The following is a 25380-nucleotide window of genomic DNA, read 5'->3' as shown; positions in this document are numbered from 1 at the left end:
ACCTTAAGAAAGTGTCCTTATCACTACCCCAACTGGGCTCAACTTGTTATCTTTCTGCTTACAAAACCATGTAGTCACAGAAGTAACAGCTATACAATGCTGTGAACATGCCATACTACTTTTCGAGTAAAAAGCAGAAAAAGAGTTTTATACAAAACTGAATAGGATAGCAAATATTGGCTTATACATAACTGAGTCCAAATTCTGAAAATTCTCCTGCTTGCATGACACACTGTGACAGATAATGTCAGCTAATGTTTTTGCTTTTTTTCACATGGCATTTTCTTTTTTCTTTAAGGAATAATTTCTGAAAGCACATGTACAGGTTATAACTCTATTACTGTACAAAAGCCCTGCTATGCTCAACTCAACATGAATTCAAATTAGAACTACTGATGACTGCAAAGTCAACAGCTATAAGGAAATAAAAATTGATGAGATTAATACTAGGTCTGATCCATCAATTTCCCTTATTTTCCATCAGAGGAAACATGTACCATGTCAAAAAGTGATGGTCTTCCAGAAAATCCTTGCCTTTGTCCATTTATCAGCTTGCTGCCTGACACATTGTCCCTGTTGTCTATTTAAAGAATTGGTCATTTCATTGTTTAGTTGGAACAGAGAATAAACTGAGCAACCAGGATCTAACAGGACATCTCAGAAGAGCTGACATGGTTTGTAGCATGAAGTTTCAGCACATGTGTTGGCCACACACAAAGGTCAATTTTGCACTACTACATCCAGACTGTAAAGTATATTGGAGATAGGCAAGGACAGATTTTATTTTGTATCAGTCTTAACCTTTTTTGATGGTTCTCTGACAACAGGAATCACCTTACATGTCTGATACATATTAAGGAACAGGTTTTTATTTTAAGAAGTAAGCCTCAGCCTCTCTTTGCATACAGGGATTTACATTCTTCCTTTTAAAGTAACTGCTGCTCTCTTGGATACTCCTACTTGATAAACTTAAATCTGTCCTACTCCAGACAAACAAGCTTGCACTAATTTGCCAAAGCAGGTCAATTATGTACACATTGTGACAGCAGCAGGCACATAGAAAGTAAAAACTTGGTTGAAAAACCTACTGCTATCATGTAAAGAGCCATAGGGGCAAAGAGTCATCTCATGGAGCCCATTCAGCCAGCTTTCCTTGCTCCACATGGTACCTGACCCAGAGCAGCTTCAGTTAATTCCTTCCAATTATGAAGCTATGAGAACTTTTTTATTTGCCAAACCAAACAAGTTACTGAGTGTAGCCGTGTTATAAACTCATGGTGGGAGACTTGCCTCAATGCAACTGCAGGGCACGGGCTTGCTTTTATCACAGAAGCAAGCAGTTATCATGGCATAGCTAATTGCACTGTAATTCTACGCTGTAATTTGCAGTAACTTGTTACACAGACACAACCTAAACTAAAAACTTATTTACCCTGCCATCTGTTTTTAAATGTTGCAGCAAAATTTATAACAATATTAGAGAACTGGACATGATCATTGATCTAGGTTATTCTAATAGTCTGTTCTAGCTTCCAAAAGAAATGATGAATTTATATTGACTGGCTTAGCCTTAAATACATAAATAGCCAGATATTCCCATTTTCCAGTGGAGTAAGACATTCACTACTATCATACAAGATTGAATCGGTTTGTCTGACTTAGTTCTTTAGCCACCATGTTTCCAATATCTAGAAAACGAATAATAATTTTCTGAGAAAGGTAGTACTGCATTGGTAAGTAGCATTTTTACTTCGAGTTGTTCAGACATCTACACCTGTGGCTTAACTAAGTTTCACAACTTTCTTTTGAAACAAGTCATCTTTTCTCTAAAAGTGTAAAGACAGCATTTTAAGGCTTTTCAATCATTTAAGCCTTTGAATATTTACTGAATGCTGAACAAAACCTAACCAAAAGGGTTTTTTAAAACCTGGAGACTGATAGAGACAGCAAATTAATATGGCATTAATGTGAGACTGAAACTTTCAAAGACAATAAACCAGACTGGAATACTCAAAGCCTTCACAGTAACAAAATTACCTTTTGGTTTTATATGTTAAGATATATATTCATATTTATAATTACAACTGTTAATCGCCACGGATCAACAAGATTCTTCAAAATTACACTCTCCCCCCATCAGTGTACTGAACTGTCCCTCAGCTGCAAATGAAGCCACGAGCAGAAGCCAGGCTCCTACGTTAGAGCTGCTCAGTTTCATAGAAAAAGTCCTTTCAAAAGGACTCATTAAATCCAGAGAATTAAAACACAGCAGTTCATCTCACTATCAAGAAAATGGCAAATTTGTGAGGTAAACCACAAATTAATGCAAATAATTCAGTTGGATGTTTCAAATGTGCTTAGTATCTTTTATGTGAGTAGTTCTCCTGAGAAACGATATGCATCAGTACAGTTTTTTGCAGAACCAAGACCTAAGTCATTATCACGCATTTTGTAAACTCCAGCACGTTCTATAATATAGATGAGGATTAAGGCCCAATATTGCCTTGTGCTCTCTCCAGGGTAGGGCAATACTGTAAAAATACACATTTTACTATAGCAGAGATTTCAAGCCTGCCAGTTCATCACTAGAGCTAGCTGGGAAATAAGCAGAAAATGCTTAGTCTTTTTCTTCCAGAGAAGAAACAAGAAAAAACACTGACCTACTCTCTTTTTTGTGGTGTGATGTAAGCATTCATCTGGAAGAGAGGAAAATCAGGTCAAGCAGAAGAAGGACTTGAACTTGTGTTTCACCTGTTATGGACAAATATTTTGTTGACTGCTAATTTGGGGCCTCTTTTCCACTATCAGATTAGAACTGTTTTCTTCTGAGCCTAAAAAAGCTTTCCCAATAAAAGTACTGTCGAGGCACATAAAAAGCTTCGGTGCTGAAAATGCAACCTTAAAGTCAGCTTTATTAAAAAAAAAAAAAAAAAAAAAAACCAAACCACAACAAACCAGGTTAAATTTAGATGCTGCCTTTCAAAAACAGCCCACACAGTGGATATTTTCTCCTGATAAGCATCAGGTATTAACCTCTTTCTGTATCTTCAGAGATAATTGGAGCCAGCCTCTTTGGAAACAACATGGAATGTGGACATCTGTTCACTGTAAACATGTGAAGAACATTTTGGACACTAAATTAAACTGAAAATTATATTTTTTATTCCATTATGTGTCAAAATGTGATGGGCTGCATCAAAAGAAGCATGGCCAGCAGGTTGAGGGAGGTGATTCTGTCCCTCTACTCTGCTCTCGTGAGACCCCACCTGGAGTACTGTGTCCAGCTCTGGAGTCCTCAACACAAGGAGGACGTCAGCCTGTTGGAACGGATCCAGCAGAGGGCCACGAAGATGATCAAAGGGCTGGAGCACCTATGCTATGAGGACAGGCTGAGAGAGTTGGGGCTGTTCAGCCTTGAGAAGAGAAGGCTCCAAGGAGACCTTATAGCAGCCTTCCAGTACCTAAAGGGGGCCTACAGGAAGCATGGGGAGGGACTCTTTGTCAGGGAGTGTTATGATAGGAGACACGGGGTAACATCCTCAAACTGAAAGAGGGTAGATTTGGATTGCCTATCAGGACGAAATTCTTTACGGTAAGGGTGGTGAGGCACTGGAACAGGTTGCCCAGGGAAGCTGACAATGCCCCATCCCTGGAAGTGTTCAAGGCCAGGCTGGATGAGGCTTTGAGCAGCCCGGTCTACTGGGAGGTGTCCCTGCCCATGGCAGAGGGGTTGGAACTAGGTGATCTTTAAGGTCCTTTCCAACCCAAACCATTCTGTGATTCTGTGAAAAGTAAAAATTGTGTATAAGGAAGAAAAGGAAGCCCAAATGAGACAGACCAGACAGCATATGAAAAGCAGTTTGTGATCTAGGCATTCATCTGGAAGATGGGAAACAGGTCAAGCAGAGCAAGGAGTCAGACCTTGGTTTCAGAGAGAGAGTGAAGGCCACGTGAGGTGGCAACGTGGGAAGAAATCACAGCAAAAGCACGTGGCAAATACCGAGTGGTTGCAGAGGTTAGCAGAGAGTGAAGAGTCACTCACAGAAGTGTAATTCAGATGCTGAAGGGGAAAAGTCCCTCAAATGGGGAAGGAAATAAAGTAGATATGTTGGAATAGAAGGTAAGAGTGGAAAAAAAACCCCACAAAACTAGAGAGTAGGAAATTAGGCAAGTGGGCCAAGAAATAGAGAACAGGTATCTTAAACAGCAGAATACGTAGTACACTCAAATTTTTCCTTTTGATGATGATAACCCAGCCAATATGCTAAAACGGTTGTGGAAGATGGAAACAAGATCAAAGAGAAGAACTACCTGGAAAAATCAAATGGGCAATGACAGGCAGAGGTTGGCTATTATATTCAGTCGTTCAGTGGTTCAGTACTGTTTTCTTTATACGACCATTCAGAGCTAGATTGTCAAACCTGTTACTCAGGCTGTGTATAGAAGTAACAAGAGAAACCTGTTTCCCAGGCCCCTTCTTAACCTGCGAGTGACGATGGCAGAAAACTACTGGACTTTTTCTCTACAGCAAGCTGGTGCTTGCAGCAAGAACAAAGAGCCAGAAGCCCCGGGAGCAGGGTGCTCTCTGAAAAGGTTGGAAGTGAATCATGTCCTCCCAATATAAACAATCTCATCAAGAACTGCCTGTTACAATCTGTTCTTTGATTTGCTCCTGGGACAATGCTGATCTGGTTTGTCTTTTAAGAAACCGTTTCCACGATCAAATTTATCACTGAAGAAAATGTATGCATATCCTCATGGTTGGCAATTTCAATGCTGCAATGGTGAATACAAAAATCTCTAGAAAACAGTAGTCATATATGGAAAAAAAGTCACAGTAGGACAAAGTAACCACGAAGGATTCATTAATAAAACGTTTACCAGTTTCAGTGAGACCAAGGTTTTACCATTTGATCTTTTTGAGACAGGGAATAATTTTTTCATATATTGCTGGATTTTTACAGTAAAATTTTAACCAGAAATGGCTGTTCCCTGTTGCCAAATATGATTATTATGGAAGGCCTGAGTAATGAGCCTGAAAATGCCTTCAAGAGTCTAAGTACTATCTTTCTTCTTAGAAGAAAATAATTACCTTGATGTGGTAATCAAACTCAAAGTAATGCTGCCCCTTAATGTTTTCAGTAAGATTGCTATTATCCTAGGAAGATACGTATATACACACATTACCCCCAACACATCTGGTCTTCACAACGCAGAGCACTTACTACATTAATATTGAATGATACACTTATTCCAGGTTTTCCTTAATAAGCAGAGATTGTTCAAATGAGCTGAATCAACACTGGTAGAACCTCCATGTGAAGTGAAAACTCTAACAACAATAATTGCCTTAATAAGCATCCTTGTGTGGACTTAATGCAAAGAGTGAAGATCAGTTAAGAGCACAGAGGCTCTTAATTTTGGGAAGATGATCAGGACACTCAGCAGAAATCCTTTCAGAGGAAACTGTAGCTCTCATGTATGAGCCCCTTGATGTTTTTACTCTCAAGATAGATGGTGTGTGTTGGACTGATCTCAAGATTTGTGCCTGTAAGAATCAGTGCAGAATTTGTCTTCCTGCTGTTTATTACTTACAGTCATAAAACTGTACTGCGGACAGGACAGATCAGAGTATCAGGCATCCCACAACTTCATGATTTATCTGCACACGCACTATGTTTTTTACTAGAATCATTTTAACATAGAACCACTCATAGAAGAAGGCAAAGCATCCAGTTCAGACTTAGATTTAGTACAGACAGGTACATTCAAAGGTATAAGATTAGTTGCCAATAAGAGAAATCCATCTCTTTTCTCCACGTACTTACTATCTCCTGCAACAGGTTATGACATCTTAATGAAACCTATACCATACCATCTCAACCAGTCCTGAGGCATTTAACATCAAAAGTGAGACTAAATCACTGAGATAAAGTGAAATGGTATTGCTAAAGTGAAATGCTATTTGGACAACTGAGTACCTAATTTACAAAGACAGAACTTGATGAAATGAATGCTTTTCAGCTAAATCACTGTCATGTTTTGTGCAATTTTTCTACATGTCATCTCACGATGACCCATCTTTGCTTATACTTTTCTCCCTGAGCATGAAGAGCTAGGGTTGCCACACTGCTGAATTTCCCTCTCAGAAGGCCTGCAAATGTAATCTGACAAGTCAAATGACTGATTGCACCTTGTCCATCCAGGGAAAATCAGAGAAGTCCTTCTGAAAGACAGCAGGAGATTGACACCAACAGTAACATATCGTCAGTATGAAGAGTATGCAAGTCAGGAAAGTTAGTTACTCAGACCAACAGGCTAAATTAGACACTTCCAGTGTGTCACAGAACATATACTTCAAGCTATATTTATACTTAAGGTTTTCCAGACACAGGATGGCCAACAGCAGATTTAGGAAATCATAACGTGTTTGTAAGAGGAGCGGATAGGAAAAGTTTATGTTTCAGAGGCTCAACACTTCAGAAAGTGCTTGTTGAGTGAAAGCGCTGCACCGCCTCTCATTCAGGCACCTAGATGAACCCAGTGCTCGTGGGGGAGCGGGCTCACCAGCGGGAGTGCGCGATTCACAGCCCCGTCCCTTACGTAAGGCTGTAACCTCTATTGACAGCCATCTGCTGTGGCTGTTGTGTAACAAGCCGTAGTCAAGTGTTTCTGCCATCATCTGGTAAGTTTCCTTAAAATACACGTGCAAAAATCACTACACAAAGACCTAGAAATTCTTTAACTAGATGCAAGTCCCAGATTTCACAGATGAATGGTACTTTGGAAAGGCAGACTTCTAACTCCTCTGCATGGGGTGGCTGTAATTTTCTTCTTGATTTCTAGCATCTATGGCTTATACAACGACACACTGATTAAAATGTTTTGTTGACTGGGATTTGCATTGCTAGATATCTCCATTTTCTGTCTTTCTTGAGATTTATACTGAGATCGAATAAAAGGAATTTTCAATTTCATTATTATCTTTCCACATATAGGCAGTTTTTAAAGTAGTAGAAGAAAACTGTGGCTTTGACATTTGTTTGTTGTTTTTTTTTTTCCTGCTGTCAAAGATATTGCATCTACCTGATTCCAGCTTCTCTCCACGAATTTCTACAGAGATGCAGTCTTCACAAGCTGAATTACAGAAGACTACCTATGGTCTAAAAGTCATGGCAAAATGAGATATACTTCAAATACTTTAAATGAAAAATTCTGAAAATAAAACAATGAGATGCCAATACATTCTTAGAATCATAGAATCTTCATGGTTGGAAAGGACCTTTGAGATCATCGAGTCCAACCATACACACACAAAAAAACCCCAACCCTACAATCTCTGCCACTAGAGCATGCCCTGAAGTGCCATATCTAGACGTTTCTTAAATACCTCTAGGGATGGTGACTCAACCACCTCCCTGGGCAGGCTGTTCCAGTGCCTGACCACTCTTTCAGTAAAGTAATTCTTCCTAATGTCTAATCTAAACCTCCCCTGCCGCAACTTCAGACCATTTCCTCTGGTCCTGTCATTTTTCACTTGGGAGAAGAGGCCAACACCCACCTCTCTACAGCTTCCTTTCAGGTAGTTGTAGAGGGCAATGAGGTCTCCCCTCAGCCTCCTCTTCTCCAAGCTAAACATGCCCAGCTCCCTCAGCCTCTCCTCATACGACTTGGTCTCCAGACCCCTCACCTTCTTGTCTTCCAGGAGAAGGGATGAATAGAGAATAATAAAGAACCAATGTTCCTTTAAAACTAATAAATCAATTGTAACCCCCCCTTCAATCTTTCCAGAAAGAACGCCAGGGGATAGGTAGGTGGGGGGGTGGCTGGGGGTGTTGCAGAAACTTATTGCTGGTTGCTTTTCTAAAAGGACTGGGAATTCAATGAAAGTACGGGAAAAGAAGCTCTGGTTATGCACACAAAAGTAATGAAAGCAATTCAATTTAATGCTGTTTGGAAACAGCTCTCACACAAGCAGATTTTGTTGTTTTGGTTGTTTTTACTTGAGAAGAGCCACACAAACTTAGAATCCTAGAATTAATTTAAAATATTCCCCCACACACATTAGAAACATAAAGATCACCAATACTCTTGAGATTTTTAAAATGTATCCTGCAGTACTGATAGAAAAAAAAAACAATTTAAAAAATAAATAGCTGAATAACATCTACACTGCACATTCTGTACAAGTCACTGTTAGCTTACCTACAGAAACAAATATTACTTGCAGCTGTTTTCTATGCACTTAAATTTTGTTCTTAAGATTGTAAGAAACAATTATATTATCAAAACTGACAGGGATTTTGAGTGTGATTTTCTTTGCCCGCTGCATTAGTAGCAAAGTTGTGATTTCCATTAATCTCTCTTGGGCTTTAACTTTTCAATACGTTCTGACAACGAACACATTCGTGCTTCCATTTATCCCTGGCGAACCATTTTACTAAAGCTTTGTTAATTTTGCACTTCTGGTTTTGAGCATTTGGTTGCAGTTCTGCAGAATAAAGCCTAAATTCCTATTTTAAAGAAAAAAACAACCCACAAAACAAATTGAGAAGATTATTCACACAAACTAAAATTTTACAGCTTCAGCACAACTGAAATCTGAAAACACGTCATCTTTTACAGTCTGTATCCTGAGGTCTCTACCCACACTTGATCAGAGAGGAGGGAAAACACGTCCCTCTTTTCCCCAAGGATATCTTTTCTTTCTTATTTTCCCTTGCTGAGGTTTCATATTCCCCAGCTCGTCTCTCATGTGATGCATCTTTTCTCGCCTATACCTAAATTCATTCAAACTTCTGAAGTGACTGTGTTGCTTTTCTCCTTTATTGCTATTTCTATTAAGGCAATTCCTTCCTTCCTTCTGTTCAATCTTTAATGCATCAACACTAATCCAGGCTGATTCGTGATGCACTAGAACTAGAGGAACTCTGTTTATATATCCTTATAAAGAAACCGTAGTTAACAGAAATGTCATACCCACTCGACGGATGCTAAAAGATCTTATACTGACTTGTTATTTTCGGGGACTTCACTTGACCGTTGTCACTGTGTAGCTCTTAAAATCTAATTTTACAAGGTAATAAAATATCATCTTTTGATTATCTCATTTTTGTAAAAGCTTAATGTCCTAGAGCAACATTAATTATTTTTATTCTCTGAACACACAGTTGATGCGGTGCTCTTCTTTGCAATTAGATTGATAAAACAGCATAAAATGACAATTACTACAAAAGAAGCTTAGTCTGTAGCCGCTCCCTCCATATTCTTTGTCTGAATACAAAACAGTCTTAAAAAGATGACATAATTACTGCAGAAGGGCTTCAAAACCTTTTCTTTTTGAGATAAAGTTAAGCCACAAAATTCAGATTTAGATCCAGATATCAAAATGTCTATCTGGGGTTAAACAAGCCCCATGTTAAATCTGTTTTAGAAGGGCTTGCCCTCCACAAAACTCAGATATCCACCTCTGGTAAGTCAGTCCTCCTGTTTTCCCTAAATTCTCTTCCACTCGTAACCTTCCCTACCTACATACAAACTTCAGAGTCTTCCCAATAGCAAAATCTTATTTTCTCCTATGCCTTCTAGAAATTAAAAAAGGAGGACAAAACAAATTCAAGAGGAATGCTTACAGATTCAGAAAGGTTAAGTAAAATTGACAAAAAAATTATTCAAGGCTCTAGAAAATCAATCCTTCAGTAAGAGTCAGACATTTCATATATTTTATTTATTCAAATTATTTGAAAAAATAGTCTGTAAATGTTTCACAACTGTGATGTGCTTTTTCCTCTCTTTAATAACAGTCCCTTTACAGACTACCTTCGTGGTGTCCAGTGCAGTTAGCAAAAACTTCAAGGCCAGCTCTGCTTAAAGCAGGAGGCTGAACCTCCCGAGTTCTTTTTTTTTTGGAGTAGGTGAGTGTGGGTCTTGAGGCTTTGAACACATTTCCGGTAAAACAGTTTTTTTCCTTTTTAAACTATCTGGAGTTGTTTTACTTATTTACCGTCCCAGTCTTTAAGAAGAGGGGTTTTGATCCTTTGCTACATAAAGAGATAATCTAAGAATGAGTAACTGCAGATACCAGACGTGACGCTTGCAGGTTTCTCTTTGATGAGACTCAAAAAGAAACATGACGTGTGCCATGCTGGCACAGGTTAAAGCACTAGAAGAGCGCAGGCCATAGCTGGGTCTACAGGAATAAGACTTCTGACATTTGAAAAAGCCAGTTCAACAGCCCCAAAGTGAAACATGGTAGAAACCGATACGAAAAAAAAAAAAAAAATCAGCGTAGAAACAAAGCGTGCATTTTAACAAAGAACATAACTGACAAATTTGGGGTGTGCATAAATTTTGTGTGGAGGCTGAAAAGCCTTGAAACCCTCAGAGCAGGGATGATAAACTAAACCTGTTTCCCCTATGGCTAGTTCTTGCTGATCATAAGTGGTTTACAAATGAAGTATGATCAGCTTATGGAAGGAATTACATGATGGGGTTGAGTGCAACAGCAGGAGCATGGCCTAATGACCTATAAGCTTTCTATCCTTTTTTTTTTTCCCTTCTAGAAAATAATGCATTTATTTTGAAAAAGGATCAGACAACATTCCCGATATTTGATAGGGGTTCCCTCTTCACTTAAGATTCTGAGGTCAAACGGGACAACTTGAATGTTAATATGACAAATATAAAATTAATACTGCACATTTTAAAACTGAAATACACATTTTGCATAGGAAAGTAGCTTTCAATGCTAAGTTAAGAGCAAAATAGTTGAAGGCGGAGTTCAACAATTTGGTAGAAAAGGGGTAATGTAACAAACCCATTCTCAATGCCTTGTTCGCTGCTTTGGAATATCTGCATAGAACAGTCAAAGCTTTAAAGACTATACTTTGCCTCAGGATAAAAAATGATTGCAAGAAATATCTGCAGCCTACATACAACTTACCTTTCAAGAATTGTTGGGCCAGGCAGGTCTACGCCAGAAAACTATAAAGGATAGTATGTGAGTCCATTTGTACGATTTATGTTATATATAAGTTCCCAATCCTAGAGATACACACAGGACTGCACATGCCTGAGGAATTACTTGTACATAAAGTTATATTAAAGTTGTATTTATAATGTTGAAAATGTAAGTGCTTTACCACTGCCACGAACTGGATTTATAGGGAAGTTAGACCAGATGGAGAACACTGAAGCAGTGTTTCAAATATATTCCTACCCTTTCCTTCCAGCATGCAACTGCTATTTCTTTTCTCTTTGTTCCATTAGTACGTCCTCCATAGCTCAAGGAGAAGATGTCTGAAAGAGTTCAGGGACTTGTCCTGCCCAGTATTAGTGGGGCTGGCAGATCCCTCCTCTTGACAGCGACTGTGAGCACGGGTTGCATTGTCATGCAGCATGCAGCCTTTCCCCTTACTGGTGACATTATTTATTTTGTAAGGTTCCTTGTGGCTCCCGTGGTTTAGGCATTGTTTCTCCCATATTCCAAGATTAACAAACTCCTTCTCAAACTATTTGTATTTGGGTTGGTTTGGTTTGTTTTGGTTGTTTTGTTTTTTTTTTTAAAAACATCTTTCACTCATAGCCAGAAAACCCTGGTAAGAGTGGAGAAATTAAGGGAAGTGGAAGCTGTTAATACCTATGGTGCTTGAAGGTCCAGTAGAAAGGCCTGTGTTTGGGGTGTTTTGACATTGCTCTATGTGTGTCCTACATCCATTTTCTTACAAATTTGATCCTAACTTTGAGCTAAAGGAAGGTAGCAGGTGGCAGATCTGACTGCAAGAAGCCACGGATGCCAATTCGGGAACCATGAAACACCATCAGGTAGTTTCAAGAGGTTTTCTGAAAACAGAATCTCAAGAATCTTAACTGTTTAGTTTGATTAAACTACATCTATGTTATTTAGTATGCATTAATCCATATAAAGTATTACATAATTTGTATTCATATCTGTGATGTAAAGTCAAGACCTGCGTAAAACACACCGAAAATGAGGTAAGAAACTGGGTTTGGCCTGATATTGTTAAAAATATCCCATAGCCATATCTGTCACTATGCAACCTCAGATAATAGCCATTCTGAACAAGCTTAGTTTGTTTTAGAGGGCTATTAAAAAAAAAAGAAAAAAGACTCTTGCACATTTAAATAAATAGTAATTTTAAGACAATATTGTTGCTATTTTTCAACTGACCGTGCTCCACATTCACTTCCCATTTAATGACAAGTGAATGTTCTAAAATGTAACCTGCACTATCGTGGGCAAGGTAAGATTAAAAACATATTGCTTCAGTATTTTATGCAGGCAAACTTCAGATAAGTATTGTTATCAGATGCATCATTAGCAGTTCTGAACTCACTTGCCACCCTAAGCAATTCCACAAAACTCAAATGAGCTGGACTTGTTTCTAGAGCTTGACTGACACCAGCCAGTGTTGGCTACGTGCAGCCCAGACACAGGAGCACTCATCTCAATGTTCAACTTCTGGAAATTAAGCCTTGCATTTAAAAAAATTGCTTGTTTCTGAAGCCACCTCCAAATTCACCTTTTAGTGTCCATCATCAGTTCTCTTCCTAATCCAAACACACATTAAACCACAAACGTAAGATTTGCAAAGCCACACCAGAGCCTTTGGAGATGATCATATTAAGCTTGACTACTGCGTTGAATATTTTTTACACTCCTCAGGTTACGCAAATAGCAAATACTTCTGCCATTGAGTGCTAATTATCAGCACGCTATTAACTTTTTCCTCTCCAAAAGGAAGATAAATACATTACTGATTTAACTCCTGAGCAAAATGTTCATGTCACTGTCCAGCTGCAACAGAAAGTTTCGAATATCTGCCTTTCGGGCTGGGCATGTTTAGAACAAGTGCATATGCACATGCATACAAAGACATGTATTACACTATGCCGACACACAGAAATGTACCTGAACAGAAGCTTTACCTCTTTTGAATACAGAATTTCCAAACTGACTGGGAAAATAACTAACATTAACTTTCTTTATTTACATTGGAAGGGGTGCCCTTCTTGGGCCATAGGTGTTTCCAGTGGATCTACATCAACATCAAGCCAAGGTCCCCCTGCTCTTACATACCCTAAGTAATATAATGTTGAAAGAAAGCCTCAATAAAATAAAATAAAATTGCCTTTGTAGTCAGAAGGGGTAAAAAAGACATTTCAGCACAACCGCAGCTTACTGAGCAGGATCAGGTGGCTGAGCAATTTTACAGAAACAATGCAGTCAGAAACCAACCAAAGCAAGCATCTCCCAAGTAAAGAGAAATAAGTCTGTGCAACCAACACAATGCTGCAAAGAAACAACAATAATACTGTCTGCAGTACATAAACACTGTAGGGCTTCTGGTCTTGTTAGATGCACCTTCATCTGGGAGTCTTTTCTGGGCTTTGTATTGTATCTATATGAATTTCACCTCTACTCTTGAGAAAGCAAAGCTAGAGTTCCCTCTTAAAACCAAGGCAGACAGGTATCACCCTGTCCTGCTGTTAGTTGATTGACCTTTCCCCCACTTTCAGGATGCAAAGTACCTTTTTACTTGACGTACACATAGCTTCTTTTTACACATGCACATACAACTTGGCAGAGGTAAAATCTGCCTATTCATTATAGGCCCTGCACTTTACCATTAAAGGTCAAGCAAAAGGAAAAGCTAAACCGAATACAAAGCAAACTATAACGGGAGCTGTACAACACAGAGAATTACAAAACAACAGGTGTCTTTGGCAACAGGCTTTCACATGGAAAAGCACAAGAAAAGAAACAGAAAGCGCACACACACACACGAAGACTTGAAGAACAAGCATTACTCTTCAAAAAAACACAACCAAAACCCCCAAATAAAATTTTAAAGAGCACCCTAAACTAGAAGACTTAATACATTACAGTTTCCACATATAAGAACAAAAACAAGAGATGGGATATGACCCTTTGTTGTATGTCACTTCATTTAGAAATTTAAGATGAACAACATTATTAAGTCAATGAACTCACTTCCAAGTAATTAATCTTGGCTAATATTTTTTACATAGTTTTGTTAGGAAACAGAATTTTAAAAGTGCAACAGTGGAGTAGGAGAACATACATGCAGATGGTATTCTGGCATATACTGAGCAGCGTAATAGAAAGTTACTTTGTCTCCACATCAGTACCTGAAAGCACACCTTTACTCCACAAATACAGAGCAGCTTCACTTTTAAAGTGAAAAAAAAAGGGGTTTGCGTAAACTGACATCATGTATTTCCAAGGAGATTATCATCTCTGTAGTTCCAGACAATATGAATTTATTTTCTTTTTAAAGAACCACTTCACAGCCTGTGCTGGGTTTCCTTTTAGATTCTGTAATTTGATTTGCTCTCGGGTCAAAAGTAGAGAAATGTGAACATTTCGGCTTAAAGCAGGGACAGTATTATTCCTAATCATAAGGAATCAAGTCCTCTGACGGCTTGCCCTGCTGCAGCAGAACGTGTTTTGCCAGAACTGAGACTGGAGGATGTGTGTTCATCCTACCAACAAAAGCAACACCGTTCTCTACATGCAACTGCAGTGGTCCATAATCTGCTTTCTGACAATAGGCAAAGGGTCATCTTGCATGTCAGGAATAGCCTCCAGCATGGATTAAAAATATAAGAAAAACATTTGACGTACTTGGATCTGACAAGATTGAGTCGGTTTTCGGCAAAAATTGGTCACAGCGGACTCCTTGGTAGCCCTCTTTGCACCTGAGAAAAAGGGGATAAATGACAAACATACGCATGCGATAGTAAAAGGTTAATTTCAAGGCAGCAAAATCAATTGAAATTCTCCCTGCCAACACTGTGAGGTACTTGCATAGTTACAGTTATTTCAACTATTCTGGAAGCAAGGTTATTACTGAAACACAATGAAAAGACATCAAATCATTTGTATCTCAAAAAATTCCCCTCTACCCTTTTCAATTATTTTAGAAACTATGAAAAGAAACATCATTTAAGCATAAGCCTTCTTTTAAATATCAATTCAGTGAAACAATCAAAGAAAAATCCTCAATAAATTAGACATATTTGTAATAAAATAAACTCATTAGGTAACACAAAGCTTTATAAAGCTTCTATACTGTACAAGCCATCACATTAACAACTTGTTTATCTTTGGCAGTTTGAATAAGTGGGGAACACTTATCTAGCCATTAATTTTCAGACTAGTTTCTACTGTGCTTAAAAGATAACATGTCTAGGCATAATAGACAACATTAGGCGTTGTTTGTAAGTGAACAGTCTTAGATGTTTGTGGAATCAGATTTTAGAAACAACGTAAACCAGAACATCCTCCTGCCTTAATAAACATGAACTGGCTTTGACTGAGATTCTAATACTATTGTCTATCTTGAAACTTTACTTTGAAGAAATTCCATTTACTGCATTTGGACTGTTCGCAGAAGTCTCTCTCTCTCATTTCAACTAAGTGTGTCAGAATCAGGCCTTTAATTATTTATTCACCAAGCAGTTTTTCAGAGAGAAGTGATGGACACTTTAATTATAAATGACAGCAACAGGGACTCCATATCTCCCAAAGCTCTTGCACATCCTATAAACAATATGCTCAAATCAGCATCATCAACTTCATTAGGATTGACAGCTGCAGCCCGAATTATGTGATAATGTCAAGAAGAGAAGTTATCTGCTTCTTCACAATGTTTCTACTCAGGCTTCCTCTAAAAGTTCCCTTTTAAAATGCTTTTGGATTAACAAAGCAACGCTTCAGTGAGAGGTACATCTCACCAGCCCTGATGCAGGGATTACAAAGCACATTTGTGAGCAAATATGTAAATTATAAGAATTGCCATCAGACCGAAAAAAGCAGTAAAAATCTACAGTAAGAAGAATATTAATATATACACATATATCTCCCCCCGCCCCAAAACCAAACCAAACCAAACCAACCTCCCTTTTGGCCTCTCTCTGTGAAGGACACTGAGTGCTACTTTGGAGATCAGCTTCTTACCGGTACTCATCTATCTATAAAACAACTGACTGTGAAAAATTGAATTCAGGTCCTATGGTAGTGATCACAAGTTATATGTCATGGAAAAAATGCTTTGTTTTGGGTTTTTTTTTTCCTTCTTTTTTTTTTTTTTAAATGCAGAATATTCGATTAAAATTGTCCACTAGTCAGACAGACTGAAGAAGTGTCCATATGCTCAGATACTGCTGCATGCTTTTTTTTGCCTCTGATTTTGAAATATCAGAAGTTGCCTCACATCAAACAGAAACTCTTCTTCACAGTCTTGAGAAGAGCCGATAGACCTCATTTCAAAGTTTAATAACAACATACATGGGTTAGGGATATTCTTGTCTTTGCATTAGCATTTCCTATTAACTTTTTGACATACGTTTATACTTGCCTTGGTTACCATTACAGCCTTAAAATTCTCTGTGCTAAACTGTTGGTCTGCAAGTCATAGAAGTGTTCATCACATCGCCTAACTCCACAACTGAACACTTTGATGTGTGAGGATAAAGAGGCAGAGAACGGTGACTCCTGGAAGAGCTGTACCGAGCGCCCATCAGCCAGAGGCAGGTACAGCAACGCTACAAACACCCTCACGCCAACAGAACAGCCCCTTCCCTTCCTCCCTGGTGGTCAACGGGGCACACCTGAGCCAGAAGCTCTGCTGCCTTCCTTTTCCTTACCACTCCATTGCTCAGAACAGAACAGAAACCTTAGACTATCTTCACTTCACAGCTGAAAAACAGAGTCTACACCATTAATTCCCCTGTCAGATGGTCCAGGTAATTAATTGTTCGTGCCAGAATTGAAGGAGAGGAATTTTGCTACTGTTAGCTGCTAGAGTAGATTTGGGGGTCTCTATTCCAATCCTACCAACTGTGTCATGGTCCAAATCAAACATCAGTCTTTTAGTTTAAGAAAATACTTTTTGTGTGTCCCCAAAATGGCAAAAGGTGCGGACATTGTCACCTTCCATTTAATGTTGTTCACAAGGGCTACATTTTATCAGTTGCAAATATGGCAGATGCCAATGAAGTTGGTGGCCTCAAAAACAATCTCATGGGGGACTCCTGTAACTGGTAATGTATCATCCCAGTACAAGACTCAAAATTAGATGTGTTTCCATGGCTTGCTTTTCCTGACTTTGTAAGAGCAATGGGTTAGAACAGAATATATCACAGAGTCACTCAGATTTACAACTTCTCCCTTTTAAAACTCAGCATCCCCGGTACCTGACCAAATTGCACATTGCCACAGCTATGCTGTGCAATCTGGAGATAATGATGGGGGTGGATTTCTGCTCTTAAAAATGTATTGGCTATCATATCAAACTATTATTTTTATCCTGACTATATCAGACATATACTGCTGCTTGCCTCCATCACTGTGAAACTGGAGCACACAGTAATCAGCTGGCTGACTGACCTGGATGAGTCTAAAGCAAGATTTTCACTTACCTGTACACTTCAATGAACATGCTACAGGAGAAATTTAGTTTTGTTACTTTCCAAATTTAGCACAGAGGTGGCTGATATATCGAAGAATAAATATAGTCTTTTAACGTAATAACGTAATCTTACACTAAGATAACAACTACTATGGCCATACATAGCTTGCTTTTTTAAAAATTATATTAAATTTTTCAGCAAAGATAAAAACTGTGTCTCCTAGTTTCGTTAACAAATGATTTTTGAAATCCATAGGACACCAAGTAATAGCAATAACGGCTCTGCTAATAAGAGACCAAAATTTAAACCTTTGTAATTAAGTCTTGTGAAATTTAGGTCTTGTAGAATATACATTTGACAGTTATAACATTACAATATGATAAAGGCTGATCCTGTTATGGCATCCTATAATCTTTGCTAAAGCATCTGCCACCTGTCCTAAGTGTGCAGATGCGATGTTGTGCCCACAATACCTGACATGCATATATGCTGCTGATTGGCACTGCACCTCTAAGGTAAAAAAAACATCTCCATGAAAAACCCTATTACAATAATGCTGTTGTGTCACATACAGAAGTTCAGGAAAGTCCAATTGAGGTCATTCAACACTGCCATATGCAGTGTGAATGATCGCATTCATATTTACGGATGTTTTAAAAACGCTGTGAGTAATCATAGAAATCTTGAGAAATGCTTTGATGCAGCCAACTGTTTCCGAAATAATCATTTGATTATGTGACAAACAAATGTTTATTAGATACGTCTTTATAAAAAAAAAAAAAAGAAAATGAAACTAGGATAATAGTGAAGCGAAAGCTGTGATCTGCATGTAGGACCCCCACAGCAAAGGACAGAAAGGTCAGTCTAAGCTCCATTCCAGCGGCAGAAATCGGTTCTGTGCTGAAGCACTGCACTGTATGATAAGGCTTGGGTGCACGCTTAAAGTGTAGACCACGGTGAAGGGTTCTAATAAATAGCGTTAATTATAGCCTCCTTCCAAAGTGAACACGAAAATGGAATTCGCTATTTTGCAATCAGATTTCACCAAAATAACTGTATCTGTCTAGGCTCTAGGCCAAAAATATCAACAAAAATGAATGAATTTAAATCATTCCAGATTTAAATCCTTCCGATTAAATGGTATGAAAAGAGTCGCAGGTAAAGCTAATCTACAGCTGCTAAAACACTTGCAAACAGCCCATTTCTAAATGGTATCTGCTAAATTCAGCTAAGATTATTTTAACACATGTTCTTCACTTCTTTTATTGGTAATATACTTTATCTAGATTATTTTTTTAAGATCACCGACGACAAACTGTATTGGGCACCGCACTTTACAGAGTCACCCACAACGTCCTGCATGTGAAAACAGACGCATAGAAACACTTTTCTCATTCCTGATGAGAAGTTTTTTCTTTCTACTTGAGCACATTTGCGCTTAAGTATTAAAAAGTAAGCAGAGTATGAGTGTTTATTCAATCCTTTTGCCTCCATTTTTAATATTTAATACTATTAATACATGTATATTCTGTCAAAGAGACCACAGATATTTTCTGTGGACATTTCTCGGAATTGTTTCTGGTGTGTTCAAACCTTAGGCAGCCAAAGGAGATTTCAAAGAGATGACGGCATCACATGTAGGAGTAACCCAGCACTCCTCTAGATTTCAGATAGGACACAGTAGTAAAAAGTAAAGTGAATGGGGGCTGGGGGGTGGCCAATTGCACATTTGGCAAAGCTGAAGAATAAAATATATCTAAAGCCAGCAGGAGAAAGGGAAGATATTACAAAGAACCTACTTAGAAGTGTTAGGGAAAAACATATAAAGCTTATAGGCCAAGAAACCATTACCATCACAGTTTACATTTACCCCAGATACTTCCATATAAAGCTCCATATCCATATTAAACTGAAATATTTTAGTTCTCAGGGGATGGTAGGTAATGCACAGAAGGCAGGGGAGAGAGTGGTACCAGCAGACTGCAGAGGCTATGAAAGATGATAATGCTGTGAACCCCCATCTCTTTCCTCCTTCCCCTATGATACTGCCCATCCATTTGAAAGGGGAATAATTCGTCTTCTTCCTTAAGTGTGGTGATCACATTGCCTTTGACCATGTGAAGAAGCATGCAGAAAATAGATTTTATGAGCAAAGTCCAGAATTTTGCAACCACAAGATATATGAACTCCTCCAAAATGGAAATTTTGAAAATGCCATTTGGAACCTCGGTGACACACTACACCAGAAGACAAAGCTGTAATACTATACATCAGGAAAATAAGCATATCCCAGACCAAAAATGATTTGTGACATTTAGCAGAAATGTCTTAATAGTGCAGTGTCCAAAAGATGAATTTATAAACCTATAATCTGATTCTACCATCATAAACAGGAGTAATCCAATTTGAAAGATGGAATTAATAGTACCTATGAAAAATACAAGTTAATTTTTGCAGTGTGTCCAGACCAACATGTTTCCTTCTGCTTGTAAAAGCTACAAAATGACAGTCTTATAAACCACTATTAATTAGAATAATCCACCTCATAATTTCACTGGATCAGTTACAAAGTTTTCTCATGACACCATTACAACACATCAAATGCCAATAAGAGTACATACTGCACCTCTTATTTATTCTCTAAAGGAGAAATCAAAGATCATGATAAAAAAAAAAAATCTTCCAATGGTTTAAAAATTATGATCAAGTATGTATTTTCACGCAGACAATTTAGAGAGCCAGTTATGCAATAAATATACAGTAGCAAGCCATGTCACTGCATAGGCCATCGGGCTGTCCCACAATCTAGCCTGAAATATGCTGTAAGCAATGAAAAATAATTCCTCTGCTCTGCAGATAAGCTAAATATAGACTTCTCTGCTTGCAACTACAATGACCTCAACTGGAATCAATGGAAGTTTATATTTATTATTGTGACAGTTATTAGGTGAAGATTTTATTCACAAGGGAAGAAAAAAGTAATCTCAACAGTGAGGGTCAGACAGGATGTCCTGTCATTTAACACATGCAGCATGACACTATAAGCAGAAAACAGGCTTCCTGGATTCAAGAGACTAGACCACTGAATCACAATTTAGAATTTTTCTCAGTGGATGCCATGCTCAAAGCCAGACAGAAAATGAAGCCTTCATAAAAATCAATAGTTTGCTGGTCAGGCACTCACCTGAGAACTAGGAGATTCACATTCAGTTTTTGGTGTGAAAATGAAGCATTAAAGACTTGAGCCCAGGTTTTCTATATCACAGAAATGTCCTGATCACTTGATTATTATCTGTTTTAGGAAGGACTGCTCTTGTGTTGTTCTTGAAAAAAAATCAGAGATATTGAGATATTCCATTTCATCTCAAAATAGATTAGGGGGAAAAAGAAGACAATAAAAAAGTTTCCAACCCAGCTGTAATCGTGCGTTGAGCCTTGGACAGTTACTCCTGTTATCAGGTAACTGTTCACACCCAACAGAGCTTGTAGTGAAATACAAACCAGGAGTAATATTTTAACTGCAAATCAGCTAATGGCTATTGGAGACTTTTCCAGAAATTGCAGGGCTCAGGAGACGGGGCATATATTGAGCAGTGCTGGCAGAGATGACATTTTCCTCTTTGCAAATCTGTTTCTGTAGTTTCACAATGGAAAGACTTTTTCAAGTTGATATGACTTTTCCAATATTGTTTCATAAAAAGGATCATGCAACAACTTAACGGGCAAACTGTTAAGGGACAAGCCTTTTCTTAATTGTGAGAGTGACCGTGGGCGTTGGGCTGTAGGAGGTCAGGCTGCGTGTGGCGGGAGTGGGAGGAAGGGTGACAGCCCCTAATACAAAACCAGTCACAAAAGCCTAGCATAGCAACAGGGGAAACTGCCCTTCATTAATTCCTCCCTTGATCGATTTAACACTCCAACATACATAACTGAATAAAGCTCAATCTCTTTCTGAAATGAAACACCGGCATTTAAAGTTAGATAAAAGAAACCTGCAGTTTTCTCTCAATTGTTTCCATGAGTGATATAGCACATCCACCTCACCACAGTCCAACCTATTACTTTTTAAAATATGCTTCTTACTGGCAGGCTCTATCCTTCTTCCTTGTCCAAAGATGACAAACTGTAGGTATTTTCTAATGAGACTTATAAAATGCACTGGAGAGATCTTCCATGTGGATTCACCATCTAACACAGTCTTCAGGTCTCGGTGGTGGTAGTTTTATTAAAACTCATAGTGCAGTCATATAAAACTCATATCTAAGCCATATATGACCACAAAAATCCAGTGGCCTCTACTACTTTATATCACTATAGTACAGCAATTTCAATAGCCAAACCATCTAGGTACCCGGTATTTACAGACACCATCAGTAAGCACAGCAGAAAAAGCAAACGTGGGTTTTTGACCGCCCTTAGTAACCTGAAATACAAACAGCCAGAGGCTTTTAGCACCAAGAAGCAAAAATGATACCTTTTGTGCAAAAAAGAGTAAATAGAACCAGTCATTAAAAGGTGTGTTTAGATAGGTGGGTCTTTACTTTAAAATGCTGTGGATTTAGGACTGCAGCAATCTGCGCACCTCTTGGGCACTTCTTGCATAAAGTTCTAGCCCCTACAGGTTATGTCATGCACAATATATAACCTACTCACTAAAATTAAACTACAGACAACATAAACAGATGAATCAACTAAATTAAAATGAATGCACAGCATTAGACAGAGCAAAACTGAGGACCCGATAAGAAGTTGGGTAAAGACACAGTATTTCTTGATCACAAACATGAATCCCTTCAGATGGGAAGGCCAAAACACTTTCCCAGGACACCGACCCCCCTCCTCTTTTTATTTTTCTTTCAGATTTTTTTTTCCCCTAAAATAATCTCCACAACAGAGATGCAATTTACTGTATAATAAAGGTTTCGTATCCAGGTTTGAACATTATTTTTTGAAGACTTTGCAATCTATTATGTGATGGAATTAAGGTATGTATCTGCCTTTTTCTTTTCTTAAATAAATAAGGTTGACTATTATGTAAAGAAATAGTACAATTCTTACAGAATGGACGATACCAACTTTAGGGGAAAAAAAAATAACTTCTCTGTCAATTTTCTTTTAAAATGTTGCAGCTGTTAAAAGTAAGTAAAGCAAGTAACTACAAAGGAAATTATATTGAAAAGGCAGCTAAAGAAGGGTAAGAAAAGGTTTTTTCTGTATCATTTGCCCTAGAAGCAGGCTAGCTGACACACTCTAACATGAATAGAGAAACTGAATCAGACTTTTTAAGAACCATACTTATCATTGGTATAATTGACTATATTTTTTCAGCATGTAAATTGCCAGTGCACCTCTCTGAAGAAGGGAATTGCTATTATGCTCGTGGTGCAAATAGCACAGAGATTAAAGGTCACAGCTACAAAACCCCAAGTCATTGCCCAGATTTAGATAATACAACTTTCAACTAATTTTTTGACTCCAGTATTTGAGGCTCCTTTAGCCTTGGAGAAACTAAATGGGGATATTTCAGCAAAATCTGAATTCTCTAAATCCTCTGTAGGAAGCATTGAGTTAAATCGAGCTTTTAGCATTTAAAAAAGTTATGTGTATTTGACTTAAATGCCTCATCCAAAGTCATGCTGGAAGTACTGAATTATCATTCCAATCCTGATCTGGATGGGTTTCCTCCTTTGTCTTTCATAAAGGGTAGGTCAGAAAAAGAAATAAAAATTAGCAAGAGGTGTTAGTAAAGACATTTAAGCCATCCAGACCCATGGCAACACCTGAACTGATAATCATTTCATCTCCCCTCAACAACAGACCAGTTGTTGGTTTTGGTTTTTTTTTGGTTTTGGTTTTTTTTGTTGTTGTTTGTTTTTTTTATTTGAAGGTGTTCCCTTAAAAAAGAAAGATGTTTCATATACTTAATCAGTGCACATAGCCCATTCAGAATTGTTACATAGTGGTTCTAGAATACATTACTCACTTAAAACTCAGGTAAGATTTTGTATCCCAAGATAAAAATTTATCGTGTTATTGATAGTTACTTGATATCAAATTTACTTATGGCATATCCACAAGCAGGGAGTGAAGATTTCACAGTAATACAAAGGCTTTAGGCTTTTCAGAGGATAAGAATTATCTTCACCCACTGAGGATAACGAAATCCTTACAAAATTATTTTTCCCTTTGTTTCCATAATACGCCTATCTGGATACAAGCCTTAGGCATAACAATTTGAAGCGGCAAATTGGCAATTGGCTGTAGTTTAGTTTCAACAATCAGATGCAAGATCTAAGAAAGGTGTTGCATTTAGTTTTTTACTGTAGCAAGCATGTAAGAATTTGAGGAGGGTACAGTTACAAGCCAGCAACAGGTAGCTAGAATACAGTCCTGTTTCAACTTCACTCAGTTGTGAGTGTGTATAATCACGTGTGTAGAAGGCACTGGGACCTAGACAGACCTACTTAGCTGCTTGTCCAGTCAAAATCAATGTATTTATTTAAATCCATATAAAACAGACAGATGCTTAACTTCAGTGCTGAATGGAGCCTAACCGATGTGAGCCTCCATGTCTGGGCTGCTACTACATCTACTATACACGTCAAACTTTGCTATGTAGCTTCAAAGAAAAAAAAAATAAATATACCTTTTACTTGTGATTGAGCTAGGATGAATGCTATGATTTCAAGGGATGACTTCCACTCCTGTCATTTATACTTCATTTTAACAACAAATTTTCTAGTTTTGAAGTCCTTTGTTTCCTGTCAGCTGGAGAACAGTCTTTAAGTAAGGAAATATCAAACCCAAGCCCACTGGGATGACTAAAGAACAGCCATCATGGTGATCATCTGGCTTGTTCAGTAATCAACAAAAATGAAATCTTTATCTCTCCATTCTTGGCTTCATAGTACAGAACAGTAATCTATCGTGTTGGAGAAAAATTCAAATCCAATAGGTCTGCATTACTCTGCTGCAAAAAACATGTCTAGAAATGCAAACACACCACAGACGGAATTGGGCAGAAGCAATCATCAAAAATAAACAGAGGGGCCAAGACTGACCAGTATTTACATGCCAAACATAACCCATCTGTAGAAGAAATCTACGAATCCTTCTGAAGTATTGCCAAGTGTTTAGCTCTTGACATACTCCAATGCACAAGGAAGGCTAAAGGAGTAAAGATGCGACACTGCCTTCTGAAATTAAGACTACTATTAAACAAAATCATAGAAACCCCAAAAACTTTACTAGAGCAGTGTACGGAGGAGCTCTTTAACTTCTAGTTTTCACAATAAAACTGGATTTGGAACAAGATTGGAAAAAGCAATCAAGAACACGCAGTCAATGTTGACAAGGACAAGATCATGTTCACTTTATGCTAAATCTTTTAAAATCATGGTCTCAGGAGACTTATCCTTGCTTATACCAATTAGAAAATTGTGCTTAGTATCAGCTCAATTTTTGACAGGTGTACTCTAGTAAAATCAAATGTTATAAGTTCAACAAGTGATAACTTTTATTCAAAAGTTCATACACACTACTAATTCAATCTACTACTGCTTACAGTACTTTACAACTGATTACATCAAACAGCACTGGACAATCACACAATTTTTTCAGTATGTAAGTCTTGAACATTAAAAAAATACTACTCAAAATTGAATAAAATATCAATATCTGGAAAAATCTTTTTGAAAAGATAAAAATGTGAATCGGCTTAATCAGCATTTTTCATTTTAAGAATTTAAATTTTTTAATGCTTAGCTTTTGTTACTTTATATTACTGCTGAAATAAGGAAACTCAGAGTCTGTGCTGCATAAACTGAATCCTCAGTGCCAATATTAACTCTAAGATCTGGAAATGCTAGATTAAATTGAGTAGAAGTGGACAAATGTTTAACAGGATCTTTCGGAAGCAATCCT

The 25380-nt window shown here is 37.9% G+C and overlaps 1 protein-coding gene across 2 annotated transcripts in view; it reads right to left on the bottom strand.

Moving 5' to 3' along the window:
* Positions 1-25380, bottom strand: part of NRG3 (neuregulin 3) — a 414656-nt gene that overhangs the window by 95305 nt on the left and 293971 nt on the right. For both annotated transcript variants that reach the window (XM_063337738.1, XM_063337739.1), the window contains exon 3: positions 14669-14742. In XM_063337738.1, coding sequence (XP_063193808.1) covers positions 14669-14742 — 74 coding nt within the window. The remainder of the gene's footprint in view (positions 1-14668; positions 14743-25380) is intronic.

The sequence above is a fragment of the Chroicocephalus ridibundus genome, chromosome 6, assembly GCF_963924245.1.
Source record: "Chroicocephalus ridibundus chromosome 6, bChrRid1.1, whole genome shotgun sequence".
Taxonomy (NCBI): Eukaryota; Metazoa; Chordata; class Aves; order Charadriiformes; family Laridae; genus Chroicocephalus; species Chroicocephalus ridibundus.
The sequence above is the reverse complement of the archived record's forward strand: the minus strand, read 5'-3'. Positions and strand labels throughout refer to the sequence as shown.